The sequence below is a fragment of the Python bivittatus genome, unplaced genomic scaffold (genome assembly GCF_059951505.1).
Source record: "Python bivittatus isolate LINGU-HERP-01145 unplaced genomic scaffold, Pbiv_v1 ctg000070_np1212, whole genome shotgun sequence".
Lineage (NCBI taxonomy): Eukaryota > Metazoa > Chordata > Lepidosauria > Squamata > Pythonidae > Python > Python bivittatus.
In genome coordinates, this window is record NW_028277034.1 from 39,084,576 (window position 1) to 39,110,585 (window position 26,010).

General features: G+C 38.4%; 1 protein-coding gene across 1 annotated transcript in view; it reads left to right on the top strand.

Annotated features, from left to right (window-relative positions):
* The window catches only part of CXXC4 (CXXC finger protein 4), a 57,004-nt gene extending 31,240 nt beyond the window's left edge, over positions 1 to 25,764 (top strand). Inside the window, exon 3 of the mRNA XM_088133014.1 lies at positions 20,045 to 25,764. Within this exon, the coding sequence (XP_087989140.1) occupies positions 20,045 to 20,089 (45 nt within the window). The 3' untranslated portion in view covers positions 20,090 to 25,764. The remainder of the gene's footprint in view (positions 1 to 20,044) is intronic.
* The last annotated feature ends 246 nt before the right edge of the window (positions 25,765 to 26,010 follow it).

A 26,010-nucleotide genomic window follows, 5' to 3' on the forward strand; every position in this document is an offset into this window, starting at 1 on the left:
TTGTTTGCTTGGTGTTGACTTGTCATGTTGTTTGGGCTAGCAATTGTGTTTTTTCTCAGTAAACTATGGTTGAGGGAATTCTATCCTAGTACAGTGTGTGATCCAGGCTGTTGCCTTTTGTGTGTCTCCTCTCTTTGGTTTCTGGATGATGCTTTTTTGTTGTTGTTGTTCTCTAAGACCAGCCACAGACAGTCTGGGAAACTAAGGCAACATGTAGTTCCCAGATCATTTTTTTCAGCTCTTGGAGCCTCCTTCCATTATATCATTTGGGAATTTGGGAAGTATGGTTGCCAAAGATTGTCAGTGCCTGTTACTATGACCTAACACACCTGTATGACAACTTCATGCCTTATCCTAGGATAGATAATTCTCAGGTTCTTGACTATGAAAACCATTTTGCAAATAGACGAACAGCTGCTGCATTGCCTGGTCCCCAGAAATCTCTCCTGGATGTCACAGCCAATTTAAGCTATCTGTTGTTACTCCTGTGTTCTGATGGGTTTGTATGATAGCCTTAAACATATCCTGCTTCTGTCATATATCGTTCACAGCTTTCCCCAGTGTGAGGCCTCCCAGAATTCTTGTACATCATGGCTTTTGGAAGTTGTAGCTGATCACCTCTGAGGAGTAACAGTTTGGAGGAGGGCTAGTATAGAAGATTTGATAAGGGAGTTACTTTTCACTACTGCTAGAACTGACTTGAAGAATGAAGTTGATCATACCCATTTTACATCGTTAATATCATGTGAATCTCTGCAAACTATTCCTTTTATGAAAGGAGAAAGGAGGTTATATGTATCTCAACAGCAACATCCATAGCAAATGGTAGTGATTCCAAAATGACATTATGCATGGCAACATCTTTTTGTGACTTTCCCCAGTGTCCAACAGAAATAGGCAACTTGCAGTGTTTGCACAATGACGTCCCATATTTTGTCATTCCCCCCACAGATTTTCATGTATCTCAACTAACTAACTAACTAAATAAATACTATTGTTTGGATTGGAAATCCCAAGATTCTGATATTAAAAATCATCATCAACATCACAGTGTCAATATCATATAGCAATTAAAGTTCTGCACTAGGATTGGCACACCTAAGTTCAGTTCTCCCTGAAAATCTTAAAAATAAAAAAGGTTTAAGTAAATGGAGCTAGGTGTACCTTGGAAGTGGTTCATTGTTTTCTCCAGACATCTTAATTTCATGCAGATCTGCAAATAACCCACATTCTTATCAAGCATTGTACCAGTACTGCACCGAATAGAAGGAATAATGCAAATGTGCGCTGAAGACTATGATGCTAGAGAGTAGAGCAGTATAAGCCCACAGGATATTACAGGCCAATTAAAGAAATCCTATTAGAAAACTAACAGCAAACAACCCTCATGAAAGCATTTATGAGAAGTGGACTGTGTATCTTCTGTTACTTTTATAGCAAAGTATTCAGATTTTATATCACAAAAAGCTGAACGTTATGATTTACAAAAGAACAGAAGTATGCACATCAAAATTAGTTCATACACACTTGGTTGTTTTGTATAGTGTATTCTTCTGGACATTATGTAGGGCAAAGTGCTGTTGAAAAGTTGATTTCACTTAGTATTTTCCAGGCAGAATCCTGTTTTGGTAATTGCAAGGGTAGAAACTTGTTTCAGGAAGGAAAGCTTGCTTGTTTCCTTTTAAAAGCTGGGAGGCATGGCTAATACTTTAAAGGAGAAAGAGAAGGTTCAAAAACATCAATGAGCAATGGGTGAAATACAGAGGATAGAATTTAACAAATATAAAGTTCTGTATCAGGGAGGAAAAACAAGAGGCACAAGAATAGAGTGGGGAGACCTATCATTAGTACATGTAAAAAAGGATCTGGGTGTTCTTGTAGACCACAAGTTAAATGAGCCAACATTATGATGCAGCTGCTAAAATGGCAGGTATTGAGGTGTTTGAACAGGAGCACAGATTCTGACTTGGTCAGATTCTACTTGGAATAGTGTCCATTTCTAGGCATCCCAATTCAAAAGGGATAATAGCGAGATGGAGCAAGTTTAGATGGTAGCATTACAGTGGGGAGTCTAGAAATAAACCCTTTGATGAGCAATTAAAGGAATTCAGTAAGTCTAGCCTACAGAAGAGACTACTGAGAGAGAATAAGGCAGTTTTTAAATATCTGAAGGATTTTCAGTAGAAGAGCATAATTTCTATTGATCTTGAGGGCAGGACCAGAAACAGTGAATTAAAGCTATAAGGAAGAAGCTTCACAACTGTACCAGTGGTCAGCTCTTGGAATATGCTGCCATATGAAGTGTTGAGTTCTCCTTTGCTGGAGATCATCAGAGTCTGGATGGACATTTGTCAGAAATGCTTAATGTAGCCTGCACTGAGAAGGGGGTTTGACTATATGATCTCTAATATATTTTCCAATCCTATAATTCAGTGAAGGCAGGTGGGCTAATAATCTTTGGATTCTATATTACACAAATATATAATGCAGCTTTTTATGACTTACAGGCCTTCAGAAGTTATAGTAGTAGATTAATTAACCAAAAAAATAGATATAATATAAAAAATATAAAATAGAAATAGAGGTTTATATTCACAGTTACTGGTGGAGTTTAGAATAGACTGCTCATTATTGGTTAAAACTCTTAATTAGACTGTATTTTCACATAACGTATTAAAGATTAATTATCCCTTAACACAGATTAACTATCCTTCTGCTCTCATCATCCAGGAATTCTAAATATTTTAAAAATAGGTGGGACTAGTTTGTGCAGATCTCCAAATGACACAACAAAAGTTGCTATGTGTGGCTGGATGGAATTTCTTCCATCCATCCAGATTTGGAATTATGTGTGTAATGCTCCTCCATGACACATTCACTGCTACACAAGTTAACAACATTTTTGATGGTGGTGATCACTTCAAAGCTTCTCTTATTCCCAACTCTGAGAGTCCTATATACACTTCATACCGACCTGCGATCAACACACTGACCATCTGTTCATTGATGGTGTAGAAGGCCACCACCATACAAGGCAATATACTGTTTTCAGTTTGGGTTCTAGTTATTCCTGTATATCTTCTGTACATTGAATGAATGAAAGGATGTTGCTGGCTGATTTGTGTTGTTATAGCTGACTCCCGGTCACTCTTAAGATAAAAGGTCTCCAGGCCCTCCTGTCTCACAACATTCTTGCAGATGTTCAACCTGCCTTCTCCTGAGGTAGAACAGGAGTTCATGGCCACCATGGCAGCCATGGACTCGGTCCAACTTATTCATGGCCCTACTCACACAGGGGGTCATACATAAGATCTGATGTTTGCCTCAGGGCAGTAGTGTCATGATCTGGATTTGGGGGATGTTAACATCGGTTCCTTGCTGTGGACAGATCACTCTCTCTTGGCCCTAGAGTTCTCCACAGCTGGCCCTCATTGCAGGGAGGTGGAGCCTATTTGATTGGTCCACCCCAGGCTTCTGATGGACCCAGTGCAATTACAGAGGGAGCTTGGGGTTTTTGCTGAAGCTGTGGCACATGGTTCAGCAGATGCCCTTGTCACTGTTGGAATCAGCAGATTACAGGGGCCCTGGACCAAATTGCACCTATGTGGACTTCCTGTGTATGTGGAACTCATTGGAAGCCATAGTTCACCGAGCAGCTCCAAGAGATGAAGCAATACAAGAGATGCCTAGAGTGCCATTGGAAGAACACAAAGAGTGAGGCTGACTGAGCACAGATAAGCACCTATATTAGGACTTACCTTGTGGCAATAAGGGTGGCGAAGCATACTTACTTCTCTGCCCTTACTGCGTCTGGAGATAGCCACTCAGGGGCCCTCTTTTGGGTGACAAGATCCCTCCTGAGTATGGAAGAGCCAGAGGAACTCTTGAAGGATCGCTGTGAAGAAAATTCTCAGCAACTGTCAGAGGAAGTCACTCAACTTCACTTGGAGTTAGACCCTGGGAAGGCAGATCCTTTGGAAGTGACTGAGAGAGTCCTGTTATCTGGGAGGAGTTTGAGCCAGTTGATCCTGAGGAAGTGGACAGGGTCCTCGTGGCTGTGAGCTCGGATACCTGTGTTCTGGACCCATGCCCCTCCTGGTTTGTTAAAGCCTCCTGGGAGGTGGCATGTGATTGGGTCCAAGTGAGGTTAATGCCTCTTTGCGGGAGGAGGTGGTACTGCCTGCCTTGAAGTGGCTAACCTTGGACCCAATAGTGTTAGACAACTTTCATCTAGTCTCCAACCTGCCCTTTTTAGGGAAGGTGGTTGAGGGGGTGGTTGGCACTCAATTATGAAGGGCCCTGGATGAAGTGGATTATCTAGACTGTTTTCAGTCTTGGTTCAGGCCAGGGTACAGCACTGAATGGCACTGGTTGTGCTTATAGATGACCTTTGGAGAGCTCAGGATGGGGGTGGTGCAATCATTCTGGCCCTTCTGGGCCTCTCAGTGGCTTTTGATACCATTGACCATGGTACCTTCTGGACTTGCTTCAGGGGTTGGAAGTGGAAGGCACTGTCTTGCAGTGGTTTTCCTCCCTCCTCTGTGGCCAATTCCATTCGGTGTTGGTGAGGGAGGAGAGGTCAGGCCCTAGGCCCCTGCAGTGTGAGGTGCCTCAGGGCTTGGGCCTTTCACCTCTTCTCTTTAACATCTACATGAAACTGCTTGGGGAGGTCATCAACCAGCATAGGGTGCGGTATCATCAGTATGCTGATGATACCCAGGTATACATCTCCACCCCTAGCCAGGCAGGTGATGCTGTTGTAGTGCTGGCTGAATGCTGGAGGCTCTAAGGGTTGGTATGGGGAGAAACTGGCTTCGACTCAATCCTGGTAAGACGGAGTGGTGGCTCTGGGTGTTTGGCCTCCCAGGCCTAGGTGATATGTCATCTTTGACTCTGGACAGAGTGGCACTCCCCCAGGCTGAGCTGGTGCACAATTTGGGCATCCTCCTAGACTCACGACTCATGCTCGAGCAGGTGGCTGCCGTGGTTAGGGGGGCCTTTGCACAGATTCATCTTGTATACCAATTGCGCCCTTTCCTGGACTGGGAGGCCTTGCTCATGGTCCCTCATGTTTTGGTCACTTCCTGTCTGGATTTCTGCAATGTGCTCTGCATGGGGCTGCCTTTGAAGACCACCCGGAAGTTACAACTGGTCCAGAAGGCAGCGACACGCACAATGATTGGTGCCTCTAGGTTCACCCATGTTACACCCCTGCTGCACTAGCTCCCAATTTTCTTCTGGGTTCAATTCAAGTTGCTGGTTATTATTTTTAAAGTCCTATATGGCACAGGACCAGGTTATTTGCAGGACTGCCTCTCCCTAAGGACATCTGCCCATCCTACCAGATCAGATAGGGTAGGTATACTCCTAGTCCCCTCCCTTATGGGACCTAGGAAGCGTGCCTTTTTTGTGCAGTCCCTGCCCTATGGGACACCCTTCTCCCTGATGTTCAGCAGGCCCCCACCCTTTCAACGTTTTGGAAAGCACTTAAGTTCTGGTTTTTCCCCAAGCACTGGGATAGGGTGAGATTGGTGACATGAATTTGTTCTGGGCTGCATAGGAAAGTTTAGCTATGGTGCCAGGTCTTTTGGTTTTAATATTTTTGGTTTTAATATTTTTATTATAAATAGATGTTTATTTTTAGGTTGTGAGCCTTCCAGAGTTTGGTACAAGATGGACAGTTATATTTTTATGGTTTCTGGTACTCCATCTATCCACTTTAAGCACTGTTGACTTTTCTCCTTCTATCCAGCTTGTCTAGCACGAACATCTTTTCCATAGATGTATCAGCCTCATGATGTGTCCAAAGTATGATTGTTTTGTTTCATAATACTTTGGTGAGCATTCTGGCTTGATTTCCTCTAGTAGGAACAGCTGGTTATCTTGGCTATCCAAGGAAAGCAAAGTGGTCTTCTCCAGCACCATAGCTCAGAAAAGTCAGTCTTCTTCCTCTCATCCTTGTACTGTCCATCCATTTCATTCATACATCATAATAGGGAATACCATTTGAGTTGACCTTTCTTATTTTTGTTTTGATTGAAATATCTCAGTCTTTCATGAGGTTGTCTAAACCCTTTAGTGCTTTTTTTTAATTTTTGCACATTCTTCTTTTATGAATCTCTTCTGCACGTCCACCATTTTGTCCATTCTGGAGCCTAGAAAATTGTAACTGTCAATTACTTTCATTATCTTATTGTTTATCTTATTTTAGTTTTCCAGTTGACATAATATTAATTTCTTGATACTCAAGTAAAGCTCTGTGTTTTTGCTCCCAAGTTTTACTTTTAGAATGATTGTCCTTAGGTCTTATTTCTGCAACTAAGGTAGCATTGTCTGCATATCTCATATTATTGACATTCCTTCCACTGATTTTGATTCCTTTTAGTTCTTCCACACCTGGGGCCCCTATGATGTATTCATTGTATAGACTGAACAGATATGCTGATGAAGTTCAGCTGCAGGACTCCTTTTCTGATGGTAAATCGTTCATTGTTACCAGTTTTTATTCTCACTGTGGCTTACTGATTATTGTAGAAATTTCTCATCAGAATGATCAATAGCTAAGGTATACCCATTACTTTGAGAGACTTCCAGAGTCTTGAATGATCAACACTATCAAAAGTGTTGGAGTAGTCTATAAAACAGAAGTAGAGGTAGAGCTCTTTTTGATATTCTCTTGCTGTTTCCACCATGCAGCTAATATTATCTATACAATATCATGTTCCCTGTTGTTTCTGAAAACTGCTTGTTCAATTGCTACTTCTCTAACTTTAACAGTACAGTAGTCTCCGGGTTAAGAACACCCAGGTTACAGACAAACCATAGTTAAGAATGGAGCCTATTATAGCAAAATTTGAGTTAAATACACAATGATTCAAGTTAAATACCCAATGGTTCAAGTTCATTACACAATACTACTTATACAGTATTATACGATAATACTGTTCTGGCTTACATACAAATTTGACTTAAGGACAGACCTTGGGAATGGAACTTGTTCTTAAACTGGGGGCTATCTGTATCTTGCTGGCATACAATATTAGAACTATTGTCCTGAAATTAGAACATTCTTTTAAATTTCCCTTTTTAGGTTTGAGATATACATAGACCTTTTCCAGTCTTTGGGCTATATTTTCCATATTTGTTGGCACAGGGTTGTCATGATCTTTATTGTTTTCATGCCAGCCTCCTTTAAGAGTTCTGTGGGGATCTCATGTATCCTTGGAGCTTTCCTATTTGCCAGTTGTTTTATAGCCCATCAGACTTCCTCCTCAAGCACCATTGATTCCTCCTCATACTCTCTCTTAAATACCATGCCATCTGAGTTTGTTTATTTATATATCGCATTTATATAGCTGCCCATCTCACCCAAAGCAACTCTGGGGTATGTGCAACAATTAAAATAACAAGTGAATAAAAACAGGCATGTAAAAAGATAAAAAGTTATTATTAAAATAAAAACATCACACATTTTAAAATTTTAAATTTTAAAATAGACAAACCCCACGGAGACAGCAAAATATCAGTTACAGTGGAGCCATCTTAAGAATGTCTCTGGTTCCCAAAGACCCCCAGACCTGATGACCTTTTGGTCTTTTTGTACAAGTTTTCCAGGTATTCCTTCCATATGTTCTATTATTAACTCATTTCCATGCTTGTTTCTTATGGTGTTGACATGAGGTTGAAATGTTCCTGTGATTTCTCTGATTTTGTTAAATAGATTCTTTGTTCTACCTATTCCCATTATTTGCTTCTATTTTGTCTATGCTCTGAGTTACAGTATCTCTTTCTCTTCTTGCCTCTCCTTAGAAGTTTTCATTACATTCTTTACTTTTCCTTAAATCTGCTCTGGTCTGTACCAATCTTCTTCCATAGCTGTTTCTGTGGTCTTCATACCCAGTGTATTCTTCATTTAGTTCTGACTTTGTTATATCCTTTCCAGATTCCTCTTTTATAATTATATTTTTCCCACAATTCCTCAGGGTCTCAGTCTATTAGGTTCAGGTCTTCAAGTTTATTTGTAACCTCAATCATATTCTGGAATGGGTTCTAGGTTATAACTTATTAGGATTGGATATCTTCTAATCTTTTCAGTCTGATATCTATTTCGGTGATTAGTAACCAGTGGTCTGATCCACAATCAGCACCTGGCAATGTTTTGCAATTACAATTCTTCCATCCATCTATATAAATGATAATCTATTTGATTATGATAATGTCCATTTGAAGACATCTAGGTGTAGAGACATCTTTTGTGTTGTTGAAATCATGTGTTAGCAATTCATTTTCTCTACAGAAGGCTATCACTTGTTTTCCAGCATCGTTGCATTTTCTAATGTATGGGGTGAAGTGTGTTAGAAAGATTAAATGTATTAATCTTTTAGTACATCCTTACAGTTTACCCTTTAGATGCGATTTATCCTGACCATCAAACTAATGTTAGCAATTGTCCTATTAACAATAGTAAATAGATTGGTGAACTTTTCTTCAGTGGATGTGTTTTAGAGTCTGGATAACCATGTTATCATGGATGCTTCATTTTGGATTTCCGCGTTGAAAAAGGATTAGACACAGTGGCCTAACTAGCCTTTTCCAACCTTGTGGCTGGAGCCAGATCACACCACTACTCAATTTATCACTATTCCCAACCAGAACGTACTCAACAGAACAGTGGCAGATGATCAGCAAAACATAAAGCAGTCCACCTTTAACCCCTATCTCAGTCTCCACAAAGGATCCTGTTTTCTTTTCGCTTTGTCAATAATTAAAAAAAAAAAAATCCACAGTGGCACAATCATATTGAGGTCTCTACAGTGATATAGAGGAAGATTTATTTGCCCACCCTTCTCCTTGTTTCACTTGGTGGCAGGTGTGTGTGTGTATGTGTGTGCATGCACACACATTGAAAATAATGTTAAAAGCAACAAAAAGTGTTTCAGAAGCTCCAGTTTTGCAGGGCTGCTGTACGTTTCTTTCTCTGTATCTGGTTAACTGGAGAGAGTAGTTTTATTCAAAATGAATCTGTGACTGTTTTGGAGTAAAACTGACCTCTTCTTGTGTTTACTGGCTGGGATTTCATGTTTGCATGACACGTAGCTTCTCCTTTGACCTAGTTATGAAGGTCATGTGAACAGAACCTATCCTGTGAATCTTTGGTTAACCCAAAAAGCATTATTTAATCCAAATGGGAGAGATGCAAAATGGCATTATCTCTGTTAAAAGTAAATGAGTTCTGTCTCACAAGATGCCACACTGTAATCACAGCAACTTTGTAATGGGGATGGCGTGGTGGCTGTAATCTTCTTTGTAGAGTGCCCTTTTCACACAATATTGTGAAGTATTTGGCCTCCACTATTCCCTTTGAGGTTCTCTGACAGTCTCATTTTGTACATATTTATAACGACATAAGGTTGAATGCAGGAAAATCACACCCCTCTGGAATGTGTTGCCCAAGGCAATTTCTTTGTATCATGTTGTGGTGTGGCTGCCTATAGGCTGTGAAAGTCTACCAGTGTAAAGGGCACTAGGTTCCAGATGTGTTGTCCCACTAGAGCCATGTAGTCAGGCTGATCAAAATGCAACAAAAAAGATTTTGTAAGCTTACTCTACATCAGTGTTTCATAACGTGACAACTTGAAGATGTGTGGACTTCAACTCCCAGAATTCTGGGACTTAAAGTCCACACATCTTCAAGTTGCCAAGGTTGAAAAACACTGCTCTACGTTTCGTAAGCTTACTTTACTAAGATTTACTTAATACCGTGTTGTGATCTGTCTTCCCATTTCCAGAAAGTTTTCTTCAGCTGCAAGTGAAGATTAGGTTTTCCTATCCCATACTGTTTTTCTGTCTCTTCAGAAATAACATAGAACTTCTTTTGAGGGTGAAATTAAAATCCACCTTCTCCCTGTCAGATAAGGAAACTGATTTTTAAAATGCAGAGTTTTAGTTTACTGACATTAGTTATTTTTCAGGGTGCACAGTTTTCAGCTGTGCTAAGCCAGCTAAAGGATAAAAAAGGGATATCAGATGCTTTGAGGTTGCCCATCAACTGTTGCATAAAAAGCTGTGATGACCTATGTTTGGCTTCTGAGATTAAAAACAAAAATCTTCAACTTTCTTAGTAGGACAATCGTTTCCTTATGATTAACTGAAATGGCACTTTAAAAAACAATTGAGTTCTTCAATATGTTCCCAAAAAGAAGGGCATGGGGAAGAACAAGACAGTCCCAATAATTGATCAAGCTTTTCATTCATGAGGTCTGCTGTTGAAGGCATGCTCAAGATGAAGACTGAATGCATTAATCAGTGATAGGTGTTATCAATATCAGGTTGCTCTTAGAACTTAGAGACAAAGCATAATGGTTGAGCTCTTTCCCCAAGTCCTTAGTGCTATACAGATGTGATGAGATCATAACTTAAAGAATTTCTAGCCAATTGCTGGCTGGGAATTCTGGGAGTTGTGGCTTTAGCACATCTGGAGGGCAGCAGGTTGGGGAGTGAATACCTGAACAGCAGATTAAGAAGATAGTACTATGGTCTGATTAGAATCTTCCTCAAGATGGTGGGATGTATTGTATTTCAATGTAAGTTATAGCAATTATTTATAATACAGCCTTTAGAGATATACATTAGAATGTGGATATTTTATTCAAAATTGGCTCCCCTTTCTTTTGATAATGTGATCTTTTTGGTATATATGCAGGGCCTCATTATCTCACAAAAAACAAATCTAGTCCAAAATTATTCCTGGGCACATTAAGTTGCTACCTTCCTTTGAGGCTGTCCTTTTTAAAAAGAAAAACATCACTATTAATAAAAGTAATAATTAGTGAATTGTATTTTATTATGAAGTTTAGGACTTGAAAATGTTGACAGCAAATGTAATTCCCATAGTTCTCAAGGAATTTGAGTTATATGACATTGATTATAGAAACAAGAATATATTATATTGTTATTATATTTACTATGGCTGTTACTGTACTGATTCTTGCTTTCCAATGGTTCCCCAAATTTTCTTCTCCTTTTGGTTTTCTACCTCTTTCTCATTTCTTTAGAATATCTTTGTGGGGATGGTACGGTGTTTTTCCTTTGTTTCCATCTGTTTGGCTTACCTGGTTGCTCCTGGTTCCTCATCTAAAAAGCCAAATGAGAAGAATTAACTAAATGATGGGAAACCAGAGAGGCTGCAGATCGCTGGAGTGTTGAATGTACCAGGGGCAGGGTTTGTGTCAAAAAAGTCAAGAGGGAGGCCATTGTCAAAGCTCTGCCCCCTTTTTATATGTACCCTATGTCGTTGTGGCTGCCATCTTCATTTTTTTTAACCTCCCCTGCAGATGCCCCTGGATTGTACACTGAAAGACAGGTCATTCACATAAACCATTCAACCCTCATGTAAATCAGGTTTGTATAGAAATCGTAGGCTGCACCCTTAAGAGTTCACCAACGTTTTCTTCTTCTTTGAAATAACTTTTGGAAGTATTTTTTTTTTCCCCTCATCAGCTTCAGTGGAAGTGACAAGATGGGGAGGGGAGGTACAGCAGTACAATATATACTTGTGGATAAGCTGAAAATTTTAGGTGCCAAAATGCACCCAAAGAATCAGGTTCAGCTTATTCACGGATGGGTTTATCTACGAGTGTATACGGTAATACTTTTTTAAAGTACCCATATTTTGTGTATATACTCGCAGATAAGCCCATCTGCAGATAAGCAGACCCTTGAATTTTTAACCCAAATACTGTACTATGAAAAATGCGGGTTGGCTTATCTGCTCATGGCACCTTTTTCAGAGTATTTGGGTTAAAAATTCAAGGGTCTGCTTATCTGCAGATGGGCTTATTCACAAGAATATATGGTAATTATGACATTGTATTGCTACTGCATCTTTTTCTGAGACTCTGAAATGTGGACTAGATTAGGAAAGAAATGAACCCCAAATCACTTTGCCAATATTAGAGCCTACGTTAGAATGTAGTTCCTATACGGCTTCCTTTGATTTTTAGCTTCAGGGAAGATGCCCTTTTCCATTAAAATTGAAAGAGAAAGAAAAAAATAGAGCAATCTTCTTCAACTTGGCGCCTTCTGGATGCCATGGGACTGCAAATTATAGTCCCAGCACATCTGGAGGATTGCAGGCTAGGGAAGGCTGACAGAGAGAATCAAAGGCTTAAAGGTTATCAAGCTTATGTTGTGCTAAATTTTCTAGAATGCCCACACTTTGCAGCGTAACCTGTAACAGAAGCCTGAACAGCAGGATTTTTCAGTTTCCTCTGGGGAACAAGACTACTGTTTGTCAGTCTTTGCACCTGCAGAACACCGAAGGCTGCCTTAAACAATGTTGATCAATTCCAATTTTATTCCTGGCTTCCCTCCCCCTCACTTCCAGAGGAATCTGTCTTTCCTGTCACTCAGGATAATGATCCCCCTGCAAGCATAGCCGAGAATCCAGAAACTGTAATCTCATCAATACTTTGATTCCCCAGCAGGGACTGGTGAATTTATACAACTAGGAGGCTGGAGCAGCTTCACATGCCATGTTGGTTTGCTCAGTCACCAAAATGAATAGATTTTCTTCTCTTTTCAACTTCTAGAGTCTGACCATTTCACCGGGAAAATCAAAGTATTTGATGGCATGAATTGAGTTTAAATGACTTTATTGGGTTCCCCCCCACCCCTCTGATTCTGGACTTTTGCTACTTTTAAACCAAGAACCAGAAAAGAAAGCTATGTCCAATTTCAAGACCAAGAGTTTTATTATTATTTTTAATAATCTCTGTAGAGTTTTGGAGATGCTGCAAGTCTGTTCTGCAGCATGTATGTGTCAGTGTATGTGTGCGCGCATGCTGCTAAAATAAAAAGAGCCTTTGTGTACTTAATTGGGTGCAGGACTTCAGTCTGCAAAATAAACACTCTGATACTAACCTTCCCCCCCCATTTAGAAGCAAGTCCCCATTTACTCCAATAAATCTCACAACTTTGTAAAGACCCTTGGGGAATTCAACTTCTTAACTTACTCATTCTAGTTTCTAGGTGAAAATAAGGAATGGTAACCAAGAAATAATAAATTAGGACAGTCACAGTATGCGCTACAGCAGCCATTTTAAACTGTGCTCTGTTGCAGCTGTTATGTGGAACACCTGTGTCTGGGCTGTATGGAGTTTCAGCCACAATTCCCTAACTTTAGACAATTTGAAGTCCCATCCTCTGTGTGTCCCATGTATCTAGACTGTTCCTGTTTACCAAACTTAGTCAAGGAGTTAATGGGTGTGTCCAGAAATCCTAGCACTTTGCATTTCTCAACTATTTTGACTATCTTTTCCTAACACATTGTTCTTTTGGTAAGAAAAATGATGGAAGAAGCAGTGGGAAGGCACAGATGGAACATTTTGTCATCTAGATCAGGGTTCTTCAACCTCAGCAACTTTAAGATGGGTGGACTTCAAGTCCCAGAATTCCCCAGCCAGCAGAACACCTCAGAGCTTAAGCAGACAACATAGCTGAGAAGTTTCCAGCTGTTACTTGTGATCTCCAAGCCCCTGCTAGGCATGATTGAAGCTGGGAATGAATTACCAAGAGCTAGAATATAAGGTCTTGCTGCGTTCCTGCTGCTCACTGGTTCTATTGTTGAAGAAGAAAGGAAAAAAGGGGCGAAAACTAAGATCTTACCATGCATAGTGGTATACTATGCATGGTAAAGGACTTGGCATAGTGGTCCTTTGGTTTTGCTGTTCCTGGGAGAATCAAATGGAGGAAACTTGTCTTTTTTTTTTTTTTTAAGAAAGCAAAATGTGAGCAACATTATTGTTCAGTGGGGTATTTTCATTTTTCATATTTGGATCCAGTCTGTTTGACTTTTACTGATGAATTGGTACATATGTTTTAGCTAGACAAATTGTAAAAAGGGAGGGAAAAGGGTATCCTAAATCCTGTTGTTTCAGAGGAAAAATGGATTTTTTAATCATTTTCAATAACTTACTCCAACAGTGGTAATTATGTCCATGAGCCCTTTTAGACTCCTATTTGGACACATTAGAGTTGCTTTGCATTGTTTGGAATGTGATCTCCTTTTATACTCAACATCCTGATAAATTATATACCCATATATCTTGTTTATTATCAGCAGTCATCTTACAGTGTGTGCAGTGCTGCATGAATGGTCTGGCAGCAGTACATACCATGTTCCAGGTAGCTTTGAAAGGCATCTTTATTTTGCCACCTTGTAATATCCATTTGTATCAGCAAAAAACAGAAATAGAGAAAATGCATCGGGAACTTGCCTGGATTGCTCTAGTGCCAAAAAATCCTCTGAGGTTTAGAATATAATTGAAGAAAGGGGGAAAAAAGCAGTGTCTTTGGAAAGTAAATCATTAAGATATTTCCCCCTTTATATTTAACCAGAACAATAAATCCACATTTACGTGGACTAGTCATGAACAGCATCACAGATGATTCTGTAGGATCAGTTTGAATGGCTGAAGAACAAGTAATACTATAACGATCCTGTATATCTCTCTGTGGCTGCTGAAGAAGAGCGTTGCGAGGTTCTTACACAACATTCATTCATTGTAGCAGAGCTTGGGCATTAGAGCTTCTTATTAGATTGTGCCCCATATTATTACCCTATAATTATTGCTGTCCCCATGAATGCAGGGTGAAAACAACCCATTCTATTGACTTGCTGGTATCATAAACTAAATAGCACATTCCCAATTATTCTGAAATCTTTTACATCAAGATCCAGAGAATGGGTGGAAGATTCCGAGTGGCCCACAGTCTGTAGAGTGGATTCTAATATTGTGCTTTCAGCAACTGCATATTCTCTTGAGCTGAGTTTTTTTTTTTTTCAATTTGCACAGCCTGAGAATGTGGACAGGATCCTTTGAAGTCTGACATCTGTGTAGAATGCTGGATGGGAGAACAGAGCATGTGAGTTTTGGTCTTTGGAGCTCAGACCTGGAGTTGGCCAGTTTCAGTATGCACATGCTATATATCATGTTTTCATCTTGCTCTGGAAAAATTGTCAGTGTTCTAAATTATTATCAACTCTTGGGAAATTAATCTAAGCAAGATAGAATTTGTTCGGAAGGTGGCAAACCCAGTGGTAGGATACCAGCCTATTTTGAGGCTATCCTTGAAAGATCAAATTCTCAGCTTGGGAGTATGTCTGGCAGAATGTTGTATGTTGATTCCAGAAGTTCTGTGATTCAATTTAGACTGACTAGGTCCATTTCTGAGAAGACTAGAACAGCCATAGTCACATATGCTTCAGGTCTTTTAAAACTAAAGTAAAAAATGGCAATGGAAAACTTCTTCTGTACTGCCCTGAAAACTATGGATATGTTTATAAAATCATCAAGAGTGGAGTTTGACTGTAGGGAGGTTTACCTTTACTATAGCATGCTCTGCACAGGGCTGTCTAAAAGAGAAACAAGTTAGTATAAAATGCCTATTTGAGATTCTTCACTGATTCCAGAGTTTTGTATCATAGTGTCCCATTGTTGGACCAACTGTCTTGCCTTTAAGTTCACACTGAGTAAAGGAAATGTCTCCCATTTTCTGTAATTTACTCTTGTGATATGCAAGGTAATAATAGCAGAAAGTGGAACTTCTGTTATGGCAGAATATGGAACTTCTTACCATAAGAGATATTTATATTCTTCTGCCAGTGTTCTGTTGTTGGCAGAAGATTATGCTCTATTCAGTAAGCTTTAATTTATCTGTTGTTTCTTTGGCAGGTTTCTTACAACATAAATTTATGATTGAATTGCTACATTTCTTAATTTTTTACTAAGCAGGCTAACTTAACTGTTTCTATTTTGGAAGTACAAAAACAAGAATAAATCCTTCAAGAACTTTAAAAAAACTGTCATTGGTGTACTACATATTTCAGAAGGGAGTAGACACTCATATTTCTCTTAACTTCCTGGTTTTATTCAGACATAATACATATACTTTGGTGATGTAATATCCCTGAGCCTACTGCAAACTTCCCCAACCAGCATACCCTCCAGAAATGTGGACTTTAACTCCTAGGATTCTTAATAATAGACATTGCAACTTGGAATCCTTGGAATGGATATTTTTATATTTGATGGATATCTGTGTTGCAGAAAGCCAGCCTAAAGAACTTTCGGCCCAAGCACTTCTCCATCCTCTTGTTCTTCATGCTCCTTTGTGATTTCCTGCTGCCTAATTTTGGTTCATCAGTTGATGAAAATTGTACTTTGAAGAAAGCAGCAGGGAACTGATACATGAGAAGAAGGGGCCCAGAAATCCAGAGCTCCTCCACAGTTTTCTAATACATTTGAGTACAGCTGATTTTAAGGAAGAAAATATTACATAAAATAATGACTTATGAAGTAAAAATGAGCATGGGTATCTGCTTTATTAAGGCAACTTCCTCTGAAGTCATCTAGTTCTCTGGTGAATCAGTGAAACACCACATATGCTATAACGGCTATTCATTTTTGAAACCTCTGTTAAAACTTTATGTTAGAGGTACTGTAGATATTAGTAAGAGACCTATTAAAGTATTTTCTTGTGGGATGTTTGTGTTCTACTTAGGCAGCCAGAAATATCATCCAGATGAACTTTAATAAGCAGTTTAACTAACAGTGCAATCCTATATGTATTTATTCTGAGACAAGCTCTATTTAATTCAGTAGGAATTATTTTGCTAAGGTTGCATCCTAACTGTCTTCAGTTGTCAGTTGATATAAACACCATCAAAGGTTTTTGAAATAGTATAATGTAAGATTGTTACTCTGTTTGCTTGTTTAAGTAATCCATTGCAAATTTCTGTATATTCATCACAAGAAGTTCTTCCTCCCCTGGAGGAACAAGGGATCTGTACTCCTCCAAGGTATTTTCTTGGCAAGGTGACTTAATGTTGCAGTTATGAGAGAGACAAGAAGCTAAGGTTGGAATTTTTCTTCCCATCCTAACCATAAAAGAGATCTAGCTAATGATTTTAAGGTTCTCCGATGATAATTTATATAGAGCAAGAAACCTGTGATCTTCCAAATGTTGCTGACCATGTTGGCTTGATCAACTGGAAACTGTATTTTGCCAACATTTGGAAGACTCCAGGTTCCCCATCCAATTTAGCAACATTATTGGAATTACATTATTGGAATTACCAATGCTGCACTTTGAGAGATCAGAATGAGACGTACATCTGCTGTTTGGTCTCTGACTCAAGTAGAACAAATGTCGGCACGCACTTCTGGATGCAGAATTCCCGACACAGCCTGCAATGTTTTTTGTAGTCTTTGTGATGGTAATAATCTTCCTAGTGCTGTGGTTATAGTTCCATTCCATAGGAAATGTCCATCTGGGTTCTTGTCCCACTTAATTCAGTAATGATTTGACATTCTATTGCCCACCCCCTTTCTAGGGGGGAATTCTGGAGGCTGTACTCCAACGTTTCTGAAAAATACTGGGGGACATTGGTCTGTGCTCAGGGTTTCAGAAAGGAATCTATTCTGAGTCTTGCAGACATGAAAGAGAACATGTCTTCTGTATGTAGAGTGTCCTATTTATTATCCTTATACCTTCACAGTTTATAGTGAAAAAATAGCTATATTCTTAGGGCTGGAACATGGCCAAGATGGGCCCTGGGGCTAACAAACTATATAATCTCACCCTACAGGAACATTCACAGGGGTGGTCAACAGTGTCAAAATAGCAGGATGCAGGATGATCAAAGTTCTGCCCCTTTCATATCATGCAGTGCATGCGATGCATGTTAAAAATGGGCAGGGCTTCCATCGCCCACTCACACCTGCCACTTTGATGCTGTTGATTGCTCTACTATGTCCAGCACACTCACAATTCGTGCACTGTATTGTGTATGGACCCAGCAAATATATGTCCAATAACAAGGCAGAAATATTTTTACTATAAATTTTAGCTAGAAATTATCATCTCTGCATTCTTTCCTGGTAAGTATTGAAAAAATAGTTTAGATTAACAGGAAGACTCTTCTACAGACTACTTTGCAGTTATCTCTTCACATAGCAGTTATCCGGTTGTACAAGGCAATATTGACAGTTAAGCCAATCAAGAGGAAACAAAGCTGTACATAGTTATCAGCAAGTGATGGCCTCTCACACTTGGCAACTGGTAGGAGAAAAAGAAAGGCATTTGGAAAGGGTTTATCTGGTAAACAAAGGGTACAGAGCTAAGCAAAGGGATGCTGTTTGGAGGGAGTTAGCATGAGGCAAAAGTCACTTCTGCCAGCTGAACTCTCTTTCTGGCAACTGAAGCCACATTTTGCTAGCTGATTCCATGTGCTGCCAACAAAGAGGTCAGAGAGGACAGAGGGATATGTCCCACCTTTCCAGATAGAGAAGGTAAAGGACAAAGATGGAGCCAAGTTACACCCCATCATTCACATCAGGAAGATACCTACAGTCCCATACAAAATTAGTCCAGGCTAAGGATAGTCCTATCAATTTTCAACAAGCTGGATTTAATGGAATCTTAAAAACAACCCCAAAGCCCCCACCTCCTATCTTTCTTTGGATTCAATACAAGTTCAGGCAGCCATATCACAGCTTAGTTCAAATTAGACGAAAGACAGAATGGTATAGTGGTCAAGGTGTTGGACTAGGGCAATGTTGTGCAAACTTGGCCCCTTTAAGATGAGTGGACTTCAACTCCCAGAATTCCTCATCTTAAAGGGGCCAAGTTTGGACAATACTGGACTAGGGACATCCAGGAGCACCCTCAGCCCCAGACTTGGAGCCAGGTGCTCTTTCTCAGCGCAACCTACATTTTTTTCTTTAAATATTTTATCCCATCTTAATTGTTTTTATAAATAACTCAAGGCAGCAAACATATCTAATACTCCTTTCTCCTCCTATTTTCCCTACAACAACAACCCTGTGAGATGAGTGGGCTGAGAGAGAGTGACTGGCCCAAAGTCACCCAGCCGGCTTTCATGCCTAAGGCGGGCCTAGAACTCCCAGTCTCCTGCTTTCTAGCCTGGTGCCTTAACCACTAGATCAAACTGGCTCTCATTATTGGTTGTTGTGGGGAAGGATTGGAAGAAAGTTAAGAAAGATGTAAACCCAGCAAATAAATAAGTTAGAATTTTTGCTGTAAACCAGCTGCCCCCCCACCTGGCACCTTCAAGATGTGTTGGGACAGTAATATATCCCCAAAATGCTATCACTATGGCTCTCAACTGACTGGGAATTTAACACCAACATACCTGTTTGGAGAGGGTGCTGCAGATTAATGGGGAAAAGTTAGTTTTGTGTGCCTCAGAAATGAACTTTTGGGAGGGAAGATCATGGCTTGAGCTTTGCCTCATTTTTCTTTCAAACCAAGCCAGAAGGAAAATGGACTGGAGATAATTGGTAGATATTTGGATGATTTTCTATGGACTGGCAAAAAGTGAATTTTCAGTGCTTTAATAATAATAATTAAAACTACAAGTTTGGGGAAAACACACCTTTCAAGGGTGGTCTTGTGTTAATTGCTTTCTGTCGTAACTTTTTATGTTCTTCAGCTGTAAAAAAATATTATTCATTGTTTACTGTTGGCAAGGTATTTGTGCCATTTTCTTTTTGTGTTCAAAACTCTTACCTCATTCTGATGTAGATTTGTGCCTGAATATTCAGGTCAGCCTAGCCTGTCACTCATGGATTGCTGTAAATAATTGGTGCACCACTTGAGCCATCATGTCATTGGCAGCCTCCAGTTGGTAAACTTTGGATTTACAGCTAAAACATATAACACTGCTCCATGCACATTTACCACTCAGATGATAGGTTGGTTCCATAAGTGGACCTTGCTATAATTGCCAGTACTTCAACAAATTGCTTTTTTTTAAATACAAGAAAGTCATATATTGCTAAAATGGCTGTTTCTTTAAATTATTAATCACCATTAAGTGCTGCATACAACTGAGATAATTAGAAGCACAATTGACATGTAAAGGAAGACCAAAAACAAAACAGATTAATAAAAACAGAAGAGCACATTTTACAATGCAATGGAAAGAAAGCTTAACTTGTTTTCTTGCTTTTTTTTGTAGAGAACACCTGTTCCCAGCGCTGAAGCATTCCGATGGTTCTTTTAAGCAGTAGCATATCTTATTTTCAAGGCAGCCTGAAGTGAAAGGCAAGCTAAAGTCTTGTTTTAAGAAATCGCTTAGTCTACCACTGAAGAATATTATTTTCATTTATGTATAGGGGTTTCCTCAAAAAAAAAATATATATCCAAAAAATCATGACACAGAGTGGTCTCCAGGTAAGAGGGAGGAAGGTACATTTGGAGAGGCGGTCTCTGATATAGCAGAACGTCCCCCACTGAAATGCCTGAACATAAGATAGTACTGTTTTAATTTCTGTCCCATCATGTTCACCATCTGACAGCATGCCCTCTCTGCATCACAGCTCACCGTCTTGTGTTTTCATCTTGTTTAGGCGACGCTTCTGCCATTTCATAGCAGCTGCATTCTGTGCAATAGTTCCTCCAGTCTTAAATGTCACTCAGTTTCCTCTTGAAAGGCCCTCTGAGTAAGACAACACTCCATATAAGAGAGCATTAACCAGCTTTTGAGGGCTACTCTCTTATCCGGAGACCACCATACCTGGGACCCTGGAGAATTGGCCAGTTTGCTCACATTCCGTACACCAATTCTTTTGTTGATGTAATTTAGCTATAACTAGTGAACTTGTTGTCTATTTTTAAAGTGGCTGTTAAAAACAAAAATATAAGTTTGGGTAAACCCCTGCTATGAAATAATGTATCTTGACAAAGTACCATATCTCTACTTCATTTTTCCAATAATATGTGTTTTGGTACTGTAAACTGTACAGATAGCCGCTTGTATTCTGTGTGTTTAGACACGAGGAGACAATCACATCTGACCAACTATGGAGATTAACCATTTGTTCACAACAGTGTGGTTCTGCAAATTAAATCTGGAGCAATAAATTCAAGCATTCAGTATCTTCCTCTTCTATCCCACCACTTTTTTCTTTTCTTTTTTTTTTTTTTTTTGCCAGCTGTCCAGTATCATCATCAGCAACAGTAGTGTTCTTACCATGCATCCTGCTATTAGTACCTGGAGCAAAGTTGTTAAAAAGAAGATATAACAAGGTCTCTTTCAGATACTTTCAGGACGTAGTATTGTATGACAGGAAAGATATATCGACTGTAAAAGTCAGTCTTCATAAGCACTATCTTACAGGAGCAATTATGCTCTTCCCTAGATTCAGAAAAGTTTAACAAAAGCATGTAGTCAGTGAGCTGCGCTGTCCATAAAATAGGTTTTAAAATATAGGCAGACATGCAGTATCAGTGTTGCAGAGCTATAGCAAAATGGTTTGTTACACAAAATGAAAAGAGGATCATGTGTTGAGAGGGACAGGGAATCTCTCAGTTAATGTATTTACTTTCCTCTAGAGATTGCTTTATAGATCTTTTAATGGGGGGAAAAAGATATCTGAAATTATTATTTTTTTCTCAGTTTACAGTATTTAGCTCTTAGATTAGTTTGTAAATGTAGATGGGGTTACGTCTTTTCTTCACTCTGCAGGACATGAAACCCAGAATGTCTTTTAAGGTGTTCTCAAATGTTAGCACTTTTAATAGAACTGAAAGTTGAAAACTGATTGTGATTTTTTTCCCTTTACCCTAATCAGACATTTCATTTATCATTACACTATTCAGAAATAACACAGGAATGTGGGACAGTTAAAAAAAACTCCTCTATCTGGATCACTTCATGGTTATAGCCATCTTGTCAAAATTTAGACTTGCAAAGCTGTGTAGAGTAGTTGATTGGCAGAAAAAAAAGGACAGGAGGAGAGCAGTGTTTAGGGAGATGCATGGCTTCAATTGATCTAAAATGGATTTTGTGAAGATAGAGAGAGCTTTTTCAGGATCTGCAATTTGCAGGCAAATATTTGTGTTTAGATTTTTTTTTTTTTTTAAGGCTGTGTAGCCTTCCTGATTGCCTGGAAGGTGGGTTGAAAACAGACTGGCAGTTTAACAGAGATTTAGAGCACAGAACTTGCTGAGAATACACATTTACAATTTTTATATTCTTTGGCACTGACATTAACTTTCAAGGATGCATCTAAGAAATAAAAAAACAACTCCCTACTGTACTTTTGGCTATTCCATTTGCTCATAATTGCCCTCTCATACTTACAAATGTAGATTTTTCTCCCTTGCAACACATAATTTGTGGGTGAAGATTTCTTTTTAATCTTGTAGTTGTAAGTACAGAAACAGAGAATGGTCAATCTTCTCTTGGCCAATAATTTTACATTCATTAGACAGCAGTGTGATTTTGGACATCTATTCTCTCTTTGTGCAGTTTTCCTTATTTGACTGACTCCTCCTCTTCCTTTAAAACAGAAAATATATTCCAACATTTTCCATTAGAAAAATACATGATTCAAATGTATGCACAGTTTAGTGTTTTGCATAATATATTCCAATTGTGGAATATCTTGTCACAGAATATGAAATTTTCAGTGCATAATTCTAATGTACAGAGGCATAATAAGATGAAATATCTACATAGCATTTCTCTTTCAGCAATTTGTTACTTTTCATTTTATTTTGTCATAGAGCAAACGCACAAGCTTGAATATTAGGTGCTTCGGACAGTAGCAAAGTGTTATGATTTAAAAGGAGCAGAAAAGGCCATTACTATGAATCATTTTCCCCTCTCTGACTTGTTTTCAACAAATAAGCTTTTGTATCATTTTTTATAACTGTTTAACTTCAGACCGAAATATTTGTGATGTAACACCAAGAGAATAACTGATTCTTTCCCACCATACAGCAAGCACATGATGTATAATTCTGAGAAAGTGACACCTGTTGAAATCCCACTGAAATTGCAGAATTTAGATATTCAAAATATGCTCTTCAAATGCACAGATTTTTATGAGACACATAGTCTTAACTTTATGTAGACGAAGACTGTGCAGTTCCATATTCTTTTCATTTCTCTACTTTTTACACTTTTTGGAACAACAGCTGTGTGTTTCTATTGTTTGAATGAAGGAATACGGCATTTCTGTGAAGAGCTGTAACTATGTAAAAGAAAGGGTTATTTATAATGCAAGGAAATTGGTTCGGAGAACGTTCTCAGTGGAAGTATCTAACTTTCAGAAGGGCTTTACCTTGTTTTTTTTTTTTTTACAAGCACACACATGCTCATACATTTGTACACACTGATTTGTGAAAGATTGGGGGAATGACCAAGAACTGTTAAACAAGGAGGCAGGGATTATTAGCAGAATAAAAACTGAACCAAGCTTGAGTGATATAGAAGGGATGATAGTTTGCAAATCCTTTTAGGTGATAGATAGTTCTAATCGTATGTACGTCCATAACTGCAGAAAATAATCCATTTTTTACTATGAGATAGTGAATCATATGATTGTTTTATTCCTGATGTTATTTTCTTTTATATGTTCTGGCCATCACTCTTCAGAAAGCTTTAAGGTACAGCTTAGAAGCTCTTGATCTCCAGAATTTGCATCTGAGGGTTATTTTGACCCATGCATATATTTCAGGAGACAAGATTTGGCTCTTCAGATTGGCTGCAGCACATGAACCAAGAGGTGTGCTCCAGCATCTTTTACTTTTGGCACAGCAGTGGCTCTTGGACTGCATGTAGCATCTGCTTCCCCGTGTTTGTAGTTAACATGAGGTCAATACAGAATATCCTGTGCGGTAGGTAGGCTTTCTAAGATACTCATGGGGATGTCCCTTTGGGAAAAAAGAGTTCCCTTCCTTGGGGACCTTCCATTCTCTTAGCTGTAGATCATCCTGAATGAGTTTTTTTACATAGGATAATACCTTCACTGTGCAACCTCATGGCTTCAAATAGTCTATAGAGAGGTTGAATCAACATGATGTTTGCCTTTCCTTTTTTGTAAGTCATTTGAGGTTTCTAATTATTGAGCAATAGAATTATATGGGCCATTTTTCCCCATTCCAATAAGTAAATAACAAAACTAAATATCAAGATAGTAAATGCTGGAAGCCTTATTTGCCCACCTCGATGTTAAACTTGCCTTGTTTGGAATGACTTTTATGACAGCTGTTAAGAAAGAGAGGGACAAAAAAATTCAGTTTAGGCTCCTTTCAGTGTACAATGATTCATAGCAATGTACTTACTGTCTAATACCCAGATGTTGTTGCATGTGTCAGTGTATTCTTTTCTGGATTTTTTCAGTTTGATTTTTAAAAAGCTGATGAATTTGTATATTGTAATTGTGATGTTTTACATGTCAAATCTGAATTGTTAAAAATATCAAACCTGCTAATTGCATAAAAAGATGAATATATTTACTTTGATTCCCACAAATTTCATTTAATTGTAGAATTCTACACCGTTATTAATATTTTTTTTCATTTCACTGAAACACCATTTGTATGACATTGTACATTAAAGTATTTTGGTTGCAAGTGTTTTGAAGAAGGAAATAAGTTTTCAGGTTTTTCCTCTTCTCTGTGTAGTATCAAATTATTTGCAATGTTGATTATGGTTAAAGTTTTGAATCTTATTTGTGTTTACCACACAATGTCCTTAAGGCTGCAATCCTGAACACAATTACTTGATGGTAAAATGTATTGAAATCAATGGAACTTCTAAGTAGATCTTGATAGGATTATGCTGTAAATAATTTTAAAAAAATATATGATATGAACTGCAGTACCTTGTGGTAGAAAAGCAGGGTAAAATATTTTAAATAATAAATAAATTTCATATTTTTTGCAAGAGTACTCCTTTACTTTTGAAAAAGGGACAGCTCTGCATGAACCAGTGATGGAATTGCCAAGATCTTTGCTCTCCTGAAGTGAGAAGAGAAGCATAACATACCTTGTGCAGGAGTTCTGTGTCTGCCTCACAATACTGATATGCTCAGGATGAAGTCAGCAGAATATACCTGAGTATCAGTTATGCCAAATTGAATGCAGTAATTTTACCATAGCCCAGATAAACCTGTACAATTATACATGGACATTACAGGAATGAATTATAATCAGTTCTATAAGAGAAATAAAATATTTCTTTTTGTGTTCCCTCCACTCCACCCCTTTAGGTACATCATAAAATTAACTATAAAAAAAGGTATCTTTCAACTGGCTATGTCTCTAATGAAATAATAATAATAAGAAAAATAATTAAATGAACATACTATCCAGGGTGAAATACATCCAGCAAAACCAACAGTGGGTCTTTGATCATAGCTGGATGCATAGTGATAATCAAATGGTTGGTTATGTGTAACAGCTAAATGTTTCAGATTTTGTTTTTATTAAATTTGGCCGTTTCACACTGAGATCTGTTGATTCCTGGTGAATAAGAGATACCTCAAATGTGAGAAACTATTCCATATTCACAGTTACAGGGAAATAGATTTACTTTTTTTCTCTCTCTCTTGCAGAAACATAGACTACAAAAATGTTCACCTTTCACACTGTTCTCCTATTTCTGAACTGTGCAGTAATCTATTAAATTTTCTAATAGATCTTGTGTAAAGTGTATGTATGCTTGTGCAATTATGAAAAAGCAGTTTTGAAAAATGGTGTATTTATTTCAAATCACTTATGGGGCATGTACAAAACTGTATAAAAACATTCAATTTGCCCAGTAAACTTGTTTTTGTGATATTTCTGTGTTGTTAAATAAAGGAATTTAGTACTCTAAAATGCTCTCTTTTTCACTGGACAGATTTTGTTTCAAGGATTTTAAATAATCAAGTTTATATTTTTTGAGGACCATCGCAATAAAATAACCAAAAAGGTTCATATTTAATAAATGAAAGAAAGCTGTGATACAATATTTGTGTAATGTTTTTGCTCTTTATTGGCCTTGGGTGCATGTTTGCATCATCAAAAGATTTATTTATTCATTTATTCATTCATTTATTTATTTATTTATAAAGACTGCATAAAGTTTTTAATAAATCTTTGAATTAGAATGAATTTATTGATCCGGAATCATGAGGATAGAAATAAGTG